The sequence below is a fragment of the Rhea americana genome, unplaced genomic scaffold, assembly GCF_003343005.1.
Source record: "Rhea americana isolate MKP2758 unplaced genomic scaffold, rheAme1 scaffold_0, whole genome shotgun sequence".
Taxonomy (NCBI): Eukaryota; Metazoa; Chordata; class Aves; order Rheiformes; family Rheidae; genus Rhea; species Rhea americana.
In genome coordinates, this window is record NW_028185037.1 from 8,578,237 (window position 1) to 8,592,945 (window position 14,709).

The following is a 14,709-nucleotide window of genomic DNA, read 5'->3' on the forward strand; positions in this document are numbered from 1 at the left end:
TTTGATTCCAGATAAGAGTAACTTCATATATATTAATATGCACTATAATAATAATGAAATAATGCATCTTCAGATAAGGTTTTTAAACATTCATTTTTGTAGCTTTCGGAAACACAGGAGAAGAAATTGGGAGTTGGTTCAGCAGTGTTACTTACTTCAAGAAACCACAAGCACATCCTGGTTTTTTGCAACAATAAAAATGCTGCCTTCCTAACACTGTGTAGCTTAATAGTAATAAAATATTGTATACCATAATAGGAATAAAATAACCTAAGGATGCAGTAGACAAATATAAAGGGAACCAACTAACTATATGAAGTTTCCCCATATAAAACAAAAATTTATGAATAGCTGTATGGATGCCACCATTCAGTCTACAATTCTTCTGTGACTATATTTATATCTGAGCCAACAATAGGTGAGGAATGAACTGGAAATAAGAGCAGAAATAAAGAGCAGAGAGGGGTTAGTGCTTAATTTTTTTCAAAAGCAATATCCCACCTAAAATCAAAAGTTCACCTAAATCATCTACAAATTTACCTAAATGTATACCACTATGAGCCAAGGTAACTCCATGTTTGGCTACATTTGACTCTCTGCCTGTACATACTTACCAAATAAGTAGTCTCAAACTATGCTTGACTCCGTTATGTAGTAAAAACTCTGAGACGAAACTAGCTGATTATACTCTGAAGTGAAGCACGATGATTCACAACTCTGGTGATGCACATACTCCTGTAAGATGAGTGGGACAACACTAGCCAGAGAGGGAAATCCTCCAGCATGAACCCTGTCATCTCCTCCTCCTGAATCAGAATTGGTCAGATCACCCAGCCTTCCCAGAGAAAAGGTCATACCCCTACCCTACCATGAAGAACCATCATCTGAACCAAAACTAGTTGTTTGGCTATAATAAATGTGTGTGTTGATTCTAAATGTTTCCAAAAATTTTTAATACAAGGCAAAACTTTTTTCAGTCAGATATTGGAACAAGCTGCACAGAAGTTGTGCAGTCTCCATCCATGGAAGTTTTCAAGATCTGGATGGATAAAATACTAAGCAACCTGACCTAACTTCACAGCTGTGTCTACTTTCAGCAGGAGGCTGGACTTGAGACCTCCTGAAATCCCTTCCACTCTGAATTATTCTGACTGTAAGATTCTAATATTCTCTTTTACTTTCTCTTACAATCTGGTATGCAGTCCTCCGCATAACATATTGAACTCCAGATTAAACTGTTAGTTACACCTTTGGCTGATTTGCATTTCCATGCATATGACAGTTTAAGTCAGATTCTCTCTTTACCAAGGAATGAGGCTACCTATTGTAAATATCACAAAGTAACTAAATATGTCTTTTTAAAAAACAGTGTAGTCTTCAAGGCCTTTACTGTTATGTGGAAGAACGAAGTTTTTCTTCTCTTGTACCTCAAAGTTTCATGTCTATTTGGTCTGAAATGTTTGAGATATACTTGTGTATTATATTTTGAAGTACAACCTGAGGAATTCATACAGAAAAAAAAAATCACTAGAACCTGGTGCTGTGAAAAAACTCTCCTCAAAGAACAAATAGTACAAAATAACATAGCATCACCTCTGCCTTTAGTATTAAACATGTGATTTGGTATTTTTCCCTTATCTGATTCAAATCTGCTTCATGTTTCATTAAGTGTCATTTGTGACTATAGGGTAGAAAGTCAGTTTCAAGTAATGGTCACCAAATGGAACCATAAAATGACAGAACAACTTAAGAAAAAACCTGCCAATTGCCTTCACAATCACTGCAATAAATTTCACTCCTAACACCACCATCAAACCTGACCATATGCATTACAGAATGTACTGTGGTTCTTGAACTCCTCTGAMTGCCCTCAAAGAAATGTCACAGGTGAAATGCTCAACTGCCATGCACCAAAATAAAATAAAATAAATAAAAAAATCAAACCACAGAGGCAAACACTAAAGAACAGAAATATCCAGCTACTAGGAAAGTCTTTTTTTTTTTTTTCCATGAAAGCCAGTACTTCTTTTCTGTTCTCTGTCCTTCACAAAAGCAGGATGAAAACTATGATACACAACCCATTATAAGAATGTCAACCCAGACAATAGTTTTATGATGCATTCCTCCTATTCCTTGACTTTTACTAACCTTGTTCAATAGTTAAATACCACCTTGTCCCAAGGTATCTGTTGTCTGGAGGAAAAGGATGACTTATGCATGCTAAAACTTCGTTGTTTTTGCAATTTTTTTCTATTTTTTGCAGTGAAGTCTAACAAAAGATTAATACTCCATACCAATCTTTTTCTCAGTCTCATCTTCACCCCCACTACCTTCACTGCAGATCTATGAAACATGATCTGCTTCAAGATCAGCAGTTACAATCATTTACTTCCATGTACCACTCTCTGGAGTCAAAACACGGAATCACAGAATCACAGAATCAGTAAGGTTGGAAGGGACCTCTGCAGATCACCCAGTCCAAACCTCCCTGTTCAGGTACGGTCACCTAGAGCATGGTAGACAGAGTTGCATCCAGGCGGGCCTTCAAGATCTCCACAGAAGGAGACTCCACAACCTCTCTGGGCAACCTGTGCCAGGGCTCCGTCACTCTCACAGGGAAGAAATTCCCCCTCACGCTCAGGCAGAACTGCCCGTGCTCCAATTTCTGCCCATTGCCTCTTGTCTGTCACATGGGACAACTGAAAAGAGTTTGTCCTCATCCCCTTGACACCCTCCCTTCAGGTATTTATACACATTGATAAGATCCCCCCTCAGTCTTCTCTTTCCCAGGCTGAAGAGGCCCAGCTCTCGCAGCCGTTCCTCATAGGGCAGGTGCTCCAGMCCTCTGATCATCTTTGTAGCCCTATGCTGGACTCTCTGCAGTAGCTCCACGTCTCTCTTGTACTGCAGAGCCCAGAAATGGATGCAGTACTCGAGATGAGGCCTCACCAGCACTGAGCAGAGAGGTAGGATCACCTCCCTCCACCTCCTGGCAACACTCTTCCTCATACATCCCAGGAGACCATTGGCCTTCTTGGCCACAAGGGCACATTGCTGCCTCATGGTCAACTTGTCATCCACCAGCACTCCCAGGTCCTTCTCGGCAGACCTCCTCTCCACAAGGTCAGCCCCCAACCTGTACTCGTGCCTAGGGTTATTCTTCCCCAGGTGCAGGACCCTGCACTTGCCCTTGTTGAACCTCAGGAGGTTCCTCTCCACCCAACTCTCCAGCCTCTCCAGGTCTCTCTGAATGGCAACACAGCCCTAAGGTGTGTCAGCCACTCCTCCCAGCTTGGTATCATCAGCAAACTTGCTGAGGAGGCACTCCATCCCCTCATCCAGGTCATTCATGAAAAAGTTGAACAGGATGGGACCCAGGACTGAGCCCTGGGGGACGCCACTAGCCACAGGCCTCCAGCTAGACTCCGTGCCACTGATGAMGACCCTCTGAGCTCTGCCTTTCAGCCAGTTCTCAATCCACCTCACTCTCCACTCGTCTAACCCACACTTCCAGAGCTTCTCTAGGAGGATGTTCTGGGAGACAGTGTCAAAAGCCTTGCTGATGTCCAGGTACACTGCATCCACTGCTCTCCCCTCATCCACCTGACCAGTCATTCCATCATAGAAGGCTATCAGAACTGCAGAAACAGTTAGGCTTTATAATATTAACTGCTATTACTTTAAATTCACAGTTAGCAAACAAAAGCTCTGATAAAATCTTTTTTATGACTACATTTTATTAGCTATACTAATTAAATAATTCCTTCCCAATTATTTAGTTACAAATATGATGCTCTCCTAGGACTTTGCCAGTGTTCTTTAAATTTGAATCCAACTATATCAGATTACAAACTATGTATCTGTTTACCGCTTTATTAGCATCATTTTACTCAGAATCATTATGTACCTGATTCCTTTCCTGAGTCTTACAAGTATATTTCAAAACTTTCTGCAGTAACTACTGAGGAAACAGTAATAATAACTAAGACAGTGTCCCTAACGGTCATTAAAAAGGCAGTTATATTTGTTACTTTCTCATTCAAAGTGATTTTTCAATGAAATAATTTATGGGAGTGATTTAAACTCTCATTTTCACCTGTACTTATAAGTATCTCTGCTTCGTGCCTTTTATCCTGTTATTTATTTATTTCCCAATACATTACTATTTTCTTGTTACTTATATAATTAAGGTGCCATTACCTCTCTCTATGCTGCCACACTTTTGTCAGCCAGTGCTTCTCCTCTGTAGCCTTACGTGAACATCACTTTATCAAGTATGTTGACTGAAAAGAAATCTAACCTRTTCAGACACTAGACTGTTGTATAAAGCAAGTAACAGCTTTGTTACAAAGATAAGATTGAGAAGCTATTTTATTAACACATGTCTGAAACAGGGTACTCATCAACAGCACACGTTATTTTTAAATGCCTCCTGAAGATTAATTTCTATCATAATTGAACTGTCAATTGAAAACAAAATACAAAGATATCTAAAATTAATTAGTTGCATCTCCTCCAAAATCAAAACACTCCCCCAAAAATAACTCTCACCTGCTCATCTTCACTTTGCTTTTAATTCACACTAGTTGATATAACTTTCACTTATATCACTTAGAAGCTCTACATTGCACTGAATGTTTTTCATTTTATTCCTTTATAGCACTGGTAAAACAGGACCAAGAGGCAGGAAATATTGATTTTAGCCTTCACTGAATTGCCAGTGACAGCAAAGGCATGGAAAATGGTAAACGTGACATCATATGTATTTTAGAGAAAGTCCTGCTGAGAAAGAGATTCTGCTTCTACCTATTATAGGTGCATTATATTGTGCTACGACCAATTGTCCCAAGGAAAGATCCCTGGGCATCAGGCCAGGAACACTGGGTGACACTACTGAGGGCTCTGTGGAGTGAATGGGCCATGCCCAACTGCGTAGCACTTTCCTCTGGGCCCTTCTCCACAGCTCTAAGATCTAACTATTTTTTTTTCTGTACTTTCTGTTCAAAATATCTGAGGTAATGTGGTGTTGTTATGCATCTTGCAAGCCTCCAGAGTGATGTTTTTACACATGGTACAAGTCACGTGAGAATGTGAGAAGCTACACAAAGCACTAGACATGCTGGAATAGCATTCAGGAAGGAAGATGAGTTGACCAGAAAGAGGAAAAGCTTGAGGAAAACAGACCCTCATGCAAAGTTAATGACCAGGCATCCAGGACCTGAGAGGGAATTGAGAAGCCAAGTTATTTCAGAATGAAGAGGTCACAGGACTATATGCTTAATTACTCCAGAGAACTGACTGATTAGTAAAAGAATTTGTAGATACATACGCATTTAGGGAAAAATACAGTTTATATAGATGAAATATTAGCTATTTCTGTAGGACTAGATGTTTTCCAATGTTATCAGCTGAGTTTTCATCCTTCAAATATCAGTTTCTTCCATAACAAACCACTTCACAGAAGTCTCAAAGTGAAATCATGAAAGATGCTATAAATCTGTAATGAACAAAGCCTGTTCATTAAATTCTCCTTACCTATGTTAACTAGAAGAGTAAACAAAGCTCATAATTAAAAAAAAAAAAATTCACATCCATTGAAAAGCTCACTAGGAACGTTCCCAGGTCAAGGATGAAACCCCACCCGGCAGAATCAATGCAATTACCTTTGGGAGGAAGAAGGCAAATAGTGACCTGGGCTGCATTATGAAGAACACTGCCAGCAGTTTGAGGAAGCCTCACTCTCTGAACAGGACCAGTAAGGCTGTATCTTGAATCCTGCGTCCTGTTCTGGGCTCTTTAGTACAAGACAGTTATGGACCTACCAGAGAGTCCAGCCAAGGGGCACAAACACGACTAAAGGTCTGCAGCATCTCTGGATGAGAGGCTGAGCAAACTGGGATGGTTTAGCCTGGAGAAGATTGAGGGGGAATCTTATCCATATATAAATATCTGAAGGGAGRATGCCCAGTGACAAGACAAGAGGCAATGAGCACAAATTGAAGCAGAGAAGTTCCATCTGAACATGAGGAAAAACTTCTTTACTGTGAGGGTGACTGAGCACTGGAACAGGCTGTCAAGTCTCCATTGTTGGAGATATTCAAAAGCTATCTGGACATGGTCCTCGGCAATATGCTCTACGTGACCCTACTTGAGCAAGGGGGTTGGCTAGATGGTCTCCACAGGTCCCTTCCAACTTCAGCTGTTCTGTGGTGCTGTAAAACAGGTAAGAAGTGATTTGGAATAGAACCTAGTTTGGCATCCCAAACGGAGACCTTTTTTTTTTTTCCTCCAATGTTTTTATTCTTTCTAGGCCACTCAGTCATATCACACTCAGGAATATTAAACTAGTAGGCTATCCTTAAGACCTTTATTATACGGATCAAAGTAACCTTAAAGATCTCATAAATCTTTTTAAAATTAGATGCTTTAGTTTTTTTCATCAGAATTGAGAGAAATATCTTTTGTCAAAATGACATTCCTCCCTGGAGAATTCTATTTTAAATAAATGCAAAGGGAATGTTTCTTTCTGAAAAGTTAGAATTTTGAAAAATGTAGGACTACTGTTGCAAGAGAGATATTCCTATTTTTCACCACTGTTTTTAGTAGCTGGTTATTTTAAAGTAATAAGACGATCTGCATAATGTATATCACATAATGAGCTATTCAAAATATTTAAAGATAGAAATAAATTTAATCTTGTACATATTATTTTACATTGGATACATCTAGATTTCTTTAGGAAGCAATGTTAATTTGGCTACAGCCAGATACAGAGTAATAGTATAAAGAATATTCTGATTTAATGTATAAAGCAAGCTTACAGTTTTCTATTTTAGGAAAATAAAATAGAAACTGGTCTGAAATTCCCAAGAATACACTATCAATAAGAAAGAAATTACTTCTTATAAAGCAACATGACTAAACCAATTAACTGCATTATATTTCAAATTTCACAGAAAGGTCCCTTTGGAGGTCATCTCATCCAAACCCCCGCTCAAAGCAGGCTTGACCTAACCAGAGTGCCATTGTACATCAAGGAGTTAGTGGTCCACACGACACACTGACCTGGGTAGGTGGAGGAAAGTACTGTGGCATAACGTACTGCACTTGACATTGTTAATAGCAATATAAGAGCCTGAAAGTGGCACCCCTCTGGCACCAGCAACGATGCCACCATCACGACTTTAAGTGATGTATTTTCCTTCTATACCACAGTACTTCTAAGAAAATCCTAAATCTAAAGACAATTCCAGCTACCCTCACCATCAACAGAATTTGTGCRGCACCTCATTGCCTACCTAAGTGTCCATCTCATGCTGTATTATCTTGGGGCTCCCAACATCAAAAGGGACATATGATTTTACAACTTGCTATCATCTTTTCTCTGATGTTTATAAAATAGTGATCTTTCCTGAAGAAGAGTATGTGCCTTTCTTGTGGAATATTAAAAAAAGAAAAGAAAGAAAGATAGAAAGATAAAAAAATTGCACCTCCTGGTGCCAAACACAGACCTAATAAAGTGTCAAGGTCTGGGAGGAAGCATTAACATTTCCAAGAACAGAGATTCCACAGCTTCTCCAGGCAACCTACTTCAGTGTTTGATCCACCCTCTTGGAAAAACTAACTAAACAAACAACTCCACCTCCGTTATATCCAAGAGCACTATCACATGTTCCCTGCTAACCGCGGAGTTCACTTAGAGTGCCTCGACTCGCTCTCACGCTCTCAAGAACAACTCAGGAGCAAACAACGCCTGGCCCAGGCRGGAGCCGCCCTGAGGAAAAGCTTCTCCGGCCCCGCTGGCAGCCCCGCGGCCTCCTGCCTGCCCCCTCCCCCCGCTCCGGCCTCGGGTCCCGCACCCTGGCCGCACTGGTCTCGTCGTGCTGAGCCGCCGAGCCCGTCACGGCACCCGGCCGCCGCCATCTTCTCCGCTCCTCAGCGCCGCCGACAAGCGCCGCTGCCCCCGCACCGGCTGCCCGGACAGGGAGCCCAGGCTGCTTCGACTACCCCAATGCTGCGGGCGGCGCGGCGCGGCGCGGCCCGGCCCGGCCCGGCCCCGCCTGCCCAGCCTTCGAGCCGCCCGAAGGCTTCACCACCGCCGTTCGCCCAACTCGCGGCCGTCCGCGCCGCCCCCACAGCGGCKGGAAGCGCGAAGCCGAGCGCGCCCCCTGGCGCCAACGGCCGTCTCTTCTCGCGAGACTGCGAGCGCGCCAAACGCCGCGCGGGGCCGGCGGGTCGGGGCTTTTGTTTTTTCTTTTTCTCCTTATCAAGGCAATCTGCATGTTAACAAATAACAAAGTATAAAAACTTGCATAGTTATGTGCTCTTTAAAAGGAAATAGCGATTCTCACCCAGACCACAGTGATGGTTCTCTGAACTGCAGCTTTAAGCCCGTGCTTTATGACAACCAATATTTTCTGTTAGAAACAGCAAATGCTTTCGCCTCTCTCTGCCAAAATATATTGCAACACCAGACGGAAACAAGTTGAAAGGTATCTTTACAGTTTTGGGGGGTATTTGGTGAAAATGGTCAATCAGGGTTTTCTTGAAGGAAAGACTTGGCATGACTGGCTGGAAGACCGCAGGAAGCCAGCGTTTCCTGAAGGCTTCCTCGTCGTCCTCCGCGGATAACCCCGGCTACCTACTTTGCGTGCATTTTAGCTTATTAGTTAGAACCAACAGTGATATGCTGTTATACAGTTAGATGCGTGGAAGGAGAAAGGTGGGTTTTATTTTTGATTTTGTTCGTTGTCAGGTGTAACAGTCATGTAAAACAAAATGTCTAAAAAATGATTCTACAATGCTACTATYGAGATCAACCACTGCGTTTTAAGAGTTTAAAAATATGTACTGTTTGCCTGTCCAGAGTGACACATCAGGAACCTGGTTTTAGTCTTAGATATATACTTCTGTGTAGAGTTTATAAATGAATRTATCTTGAACTAAATCTCAAGCTATATTCTAAGGACCTATAAAGCATTAGTACAGTAAATCTAATTAACAAATCTTGGTTAATTAAGTTTTCCAAATCTATTTCTCCTAGCATATGGGGGGATACTTTTGCATTACTGAATACATCCATCTAATTCAGGGAATATAAATGACAAGTTATAAAAAAAAATGTGCTTTCAATCTGCTTCTCTACATGAGCAGTTATTAAATTAGCATTGTAATGTGTTTAGGTTTTGTAAATAGATAATTTAAGTGTTTGCATATATAAATTAACCTCATTATATAATTTAGATATAGTCAAAGCCTTCTGAGTCTGCAGAAAAATGAAATCATTGTTTGAAGCTCATGACTGAATACGTAAAATGCTCTAAGAACAAGCAAATGAAGATTTAGCTGTTCAAGTGGTTAATATATTCTATATGCCATTGCTATTACCTCACTAATAATTACAATAAATTCTTGTTTGAAAATAATTTAGCTGGCAGCTAGTCCAAAAGACTTAAGTTTAACAGCTTGAAAAATCACTGGCAATTCAGTAATATTCTAATACTGGTAATTAACTGCGTAGGTGACAGTATAAATTAAACTATATTATGAAATACTATAAACTATAGYTGAAATACAGTGCATGGACTCCTAGTATATGTTAAAGCAGTAAGGAATATAACTTACAAGCATCATTTGTAGAAATACAGACAGTTATTTTCAAAACAATAAAGCTATCTAATTTGCGGTATTTTATTATAAATTAAGAACTAATTTATTTTGTTGAGTTTATGTTTGTTTTTTTTTTCTCTGTATAGATTAGAAGGGAACAAGACTGTTGACTTGAATAGGGCTAGCCAATTTAGCCTGCCTGCTGTGCAGAGCCCTTGTCAKGCTTTGTGAACCGGTTATGAACTTMAGATTTTACTGGAAAGCATCCCAGTTGTTTATGATTTTGTGTATATCCTCCTCTTTGCAAATCAGCACTATGTTTAAACCAACATAACAAATACATTTGTTTGTTATCTTCAAACACATGTTGTATTAAAATGTTTTTGGAATGGTGTGATACTATATTACCATAAAATTACCAAGCCAGAAAACCACAACATGTATTATATATTTTTTTTCAACTGAACTAAACCTGATCCTGAAAGAGATTGCTTACCATTTTATTTATTCTACTTGCTTTATAGAATGCAACTACACTGATACCAAGAATTGCAGGAGGACACTTGGAAAACACTGTTACAACTGCCAAGTCAATAAACAAACAGAAATCCTCTCTGAAGGTAACATCACTGGAAGAAAAAAGTAAATCAAAAATTGCTGTGGCTGCTGAGCTCTGGGAGATGTATCACACAGATCAGGATGGAAATTTCCAGAACCATGTAACACTTGCTACACCCGCAGGCCCGTAAGGTTGTGAGACACTTGGGTGGGCGGAAACTCCACCAGAGAAAACCTGTGAGCAAGTGTCAGCAGTGCAGCTTCACCCAGCTCTGTGCTCAGAGGACTCCAAGAGGGCTCCACAATTCCTTAACAGCACAACACCAGTTCTGTTTCTAAATACGTTTATTTATAACACAGTAGTGGTTAGGCATACCCACAGACAATAAACTGAATGAGCCTACAGTGCTTTGCATGTTGATGTTTCACACTTGGAATATATTTGGAAGATATTTTACAGCTGTGATTAAAAAAATGACATTTATGTGATAGTAATTTAAGTTTTTTAGCAAGGCCGTTGTGTTGACTAAAGCAAAATCAACACAAGTTATCTTTTCACATTTTTATCAACATTTTTTTACCAAATTAAAAACTACAATAATCGACTTACCATATTGTAGGTGGTTCAGAACCTTCTACTTCCAAGTAATCGTATTTTTCTTCCATTTGAAAATCTGTAAATATGAGTGAGATAGTATCGCCAGGTTCTGCCACAATTGTCCATGTGCAATCTGCATTATTATGATACTCATTAGGAAAATTGGGGCTGGAGATGATACCACTGGATCCTCTCATAGTTCCACCACAAGCATCCTCAGCTGTCAAAAAAATTGTAGAATGTCATTAAAATTACTCCTTAGCAAGCCACACTTTCTTACTGAGAAGAAAAGTTTGTTACCTTTTAGATAAACAATTATTTAAGGTTTATTAACATGACAGACTTGAAACACTACCACAAAGTTASGGTATTAACAAGTAATGGCTTCAAATTTTAATTATTTAAAAATTATTATACTAGTTTCAGCAGATATTTTTATAATTTACTTTTTATTATTTTGATTAACATTGTTTCATTCATTTTACAATAAATGAGATGCAAAAATTTCATGATTTCCTCTTGTACTTTAACCCAAAATGTTTCCATCAAGCAAATAGAGTTTAATTGTTATCATAGGCAGTCTGACACAAAAAATATGGCAGCAACATTATACTGAAAAATAAAACTCTTCATGGATAATTTCCTAAATATCAGATGACAGACCTATTCACAATTAAAATCTTTACATCATAGTCATTTTAGTAAGGATATTTTTTAATAGGTCTTGTGTTTCAAAAGCAACTATGGGAATACTTTCTCATGGTAAAAGTACTGTAATATAGTCTTGTACCAAATAAACTTGTAGCATTCAAATTGGAGAAGATTTACAAAATCTTCTAATATCAATAGAACTACTTCTCACATAAAGATTCAYAAATGACATTCTTCAAGAACGTAAGAAAAAATGACTGAAATGGTGTATTGTCATAAAGGTATATATACACACCCTGTCTAATATCCCCCAAGTTGTTTTTGAGAATCTTATGTTATTTTTTTTGTGAGTTAATAAAATTGATTGTGAATGTAGTGCTATTACTCGCAGAAGTGGAAATACCTTTCAATAGAGTTATATCACGTTTTATCCCAATAATTCAGTTTGTTACCCAAATGTTTGAAGGACACCCAAAAAGGAATTCCTTTTTCTGTGTAGTTAAAGTGGTAACATGAATAAATAGTGATTTAACACTTGAAATCAGTCAATATTCTTGAAAAGTTAARAGAAAATTAAAAAATACATATTTTTGAAAGAATATAGGATCACTGAGCTAAACACATATACTGACATACATGTAATGACTCAGTCCTATCAAGAAAAAAAATCTTAATGACTGTCACAAACCTCCTAATTAGGGTAGTTTAGAAATTTAAGAAACCAGCTTTTGTTCCTTAAAAATTCTGCTAGATTATTGTATGACAGACACACTAAAGTAAATATATACATCGGTTTAATTTTGCTAATTACTTTTTAGTATTCACTAAATGTAACGAAGTTGAGGAACCTCATCACTTTACAGGCTTAAGTCCTTTACTGTGAAAGAAATACAGTAGTATATAAGAAAAATCAAAGCTTTAGTTTTATTATTTAAAGAGAAACCAGAAAACCAAGATCTGTTTTCTTCTTCRTAATTATTACTTCACAGAAATAATATTTCCATTAAAACAATGGTTAACATACTAGCTAAATGATTCTGATGGACCCATTCATGTTTATTTAAATATGTTTTATCATCTACCGATTTGAAAAAGTTGTTACAAGTAAATTTTCATAGCTTAATTAATGGAAGCTTATGCCGCTATAAAAAGAATAGAGAGTGGAGAAGGTTTTTGGCTCACATAAGTTAAAAGGAGAAGACTACGAGTACTCATAAAAGACTAAAAACATTGCAATAGCTTTCCTTTAGACTCAAAAATAAAAAGACTTTGGAAAAATAATTATACTACAGAACTCATTGTGTTTACTTTCTATAAATGAAAGAGAGAGAAGCCTATCCTAGTTCCCAACAATCTAAAAGCTGTTAATCAAAAATGTTGCTATACTATGCTAATACTTTAAATAAACAGAGTGACTATGTTTAAAAATAGAGGCTATGTCAATGAGCATGTCTGCTATTTCTGAACCACATCTGTTCAGAGATTTTTGCCAAAATGAATTTTTGCTGCATCAGCAAAATATGAACCAGACACAACATGATGCATTTTGTTCTGATTCATGAATCAACACTTACTACAAATAAAGAGGATAGTAACTACTTTTAAATATATCCAAAAGCACACCAGATAACTTCTTAGCCTTTGTAATGCAAATATTAGCTTGGTAAATGAGAGAATTACTGTGCTCTGTTACCATATCCCCCCATCTACAATATCATTTAATTGTTTTAGCTTCAATTTTGCAGGCAAATCCTCATAGGCAAAACCTGACAGCTGGGAAGATATCAGTTCTCTTAAACATGTTTGGTGCCTTAAGTTTTGAAGCCACTGGAAAACGGAATCCATCTTCAAGTGTTTTATAAAATGACAAGACCTGTTCTTACTCATATTGAAGTCGACCTGAGTTCTGCCATTGACTTGAAAGTGAAGGGTGCTGTGACGAATAAAATAAAATTTAATAATCATTTATACACAATCCTTTTTTAACACCTAAATTTCTRTCATTTTCATAATTGCTTCTATGACAGTTCTGAAACACAGACAAATAACTAAGAAGAAAAATTCATGAAGAGTAAGTTTCCCATCTTCATCACTGTGTAACAAGTCCAAAAATGGTACACGATCAAGAAAGAAAGAGAACGAAGGTAACATTTGCAGTGATTTCTGTACAGAACTCCGAGAATATCTTCTTGCAACTCTATGATCTATGTGAAACCCCTTAGGTACCAATCCTCGAAGATACTTAAGTACCTAGCACTGCTCAATTTCAATGTGATCGAAAGGTAGTAGCTAAACAGCAGTTAAGAACCTAAATGAGCAAGAATTGCTTGTTACTCCCCCTTCTTTTGATTTCCAATTATGGAACAGGGAGAACAATATTCACAGGAATGGTGAGAAGACAATATTTTTGTCAGATTTTGAGACAATCGACATTATGCTGCTGACAGTTCTGACTATCCAGCAAGCAGAGATGAGGTTTTAGTATCACTCTACTTTTGAAATGCCTACCCAATATTTTCAAAAAGCAAATCAAATTTATTTTATCATGAATTTAGAAAATATATCTAACCTACAAACTTGCAAATGTGATAGGAAGGCATAAATGCAAAAAATATGCAGATTGCCAAGATGTCATTTTTGCAAACATACTTCTCTGATCTTAACCATATGTTGAAAGGGGAAGATTTTTCAAAGTGATATGCAAGTGGGGACTTGGCTTAGAAAAGCTTTTCAAGGTATTAAGAATTCAAATGAAGATCTATATTTGAATATGCATGAGGGCTCATGCAGAGGGAATATCTCTGACACTGTGATGATTTGTGTGATGATTATGAGAGTAGAAAAGTTGGGGGATTTTTTTGGGGCATACACAGGTTATTATTTATATAAATACACACATGCCACGTTTTTTCTTCTGGATAAATCCCAGCAAGAAATAAAACATTTGAATAACTCCTCATGAAAATTAATTTCATAAAATTTTATATTGTATTATCAAAACAAAATACTAACTTTGTATGCTGTTCCTTGTTCCTTTTTCATAATTAATATTTTTAATACATATATTTATTTATTCAGTCTTTTCTTAGTTTACTTTTAAATGTAAATGTCTGCTTATTCCTGCAGGTTTCAGTGGTATTTACAATAATGCTACATAAGCACTGAACTACAGTTTTCAAGAACAGTGATGATCAAAGCCAGTCAATGTTATCAGTGATTTATAGACCATGCAAATTCCCTGATTTCAAAGAGAACTCAATGAGATTGCATGGTAAATCAAGTTTTAATTTGGC

General features: G+C 37.8%; 1 protein-coding gene across 4 annotated transcripts in view; it reads right to left on the minus strand.

Moving 5' to 3' along the window:
- The window catches only part of CSMD3 (CUB and Sushi multiple domains 3), a 678,537-nt gene that overhangs the window by 463,238 nt on the left and 200,590 nt on the right, over positions 1 to 14,709 (minus strand). For all 4 annotated transcript variants that reach the window (XM_085321107.1, XM_085320309.1, XM_085319522.1 and 1 more), the window contains one exon: positions 10,778 to 10,985. In XM_085321107.1, the coding sequence (XP_085177233.1) occupies positions 10,778 to 10,985 (208 nt within the window). The remainder of the gene's footprint in view (positions 1 to 10,777; positions 10,986 to 14,709) is intronic.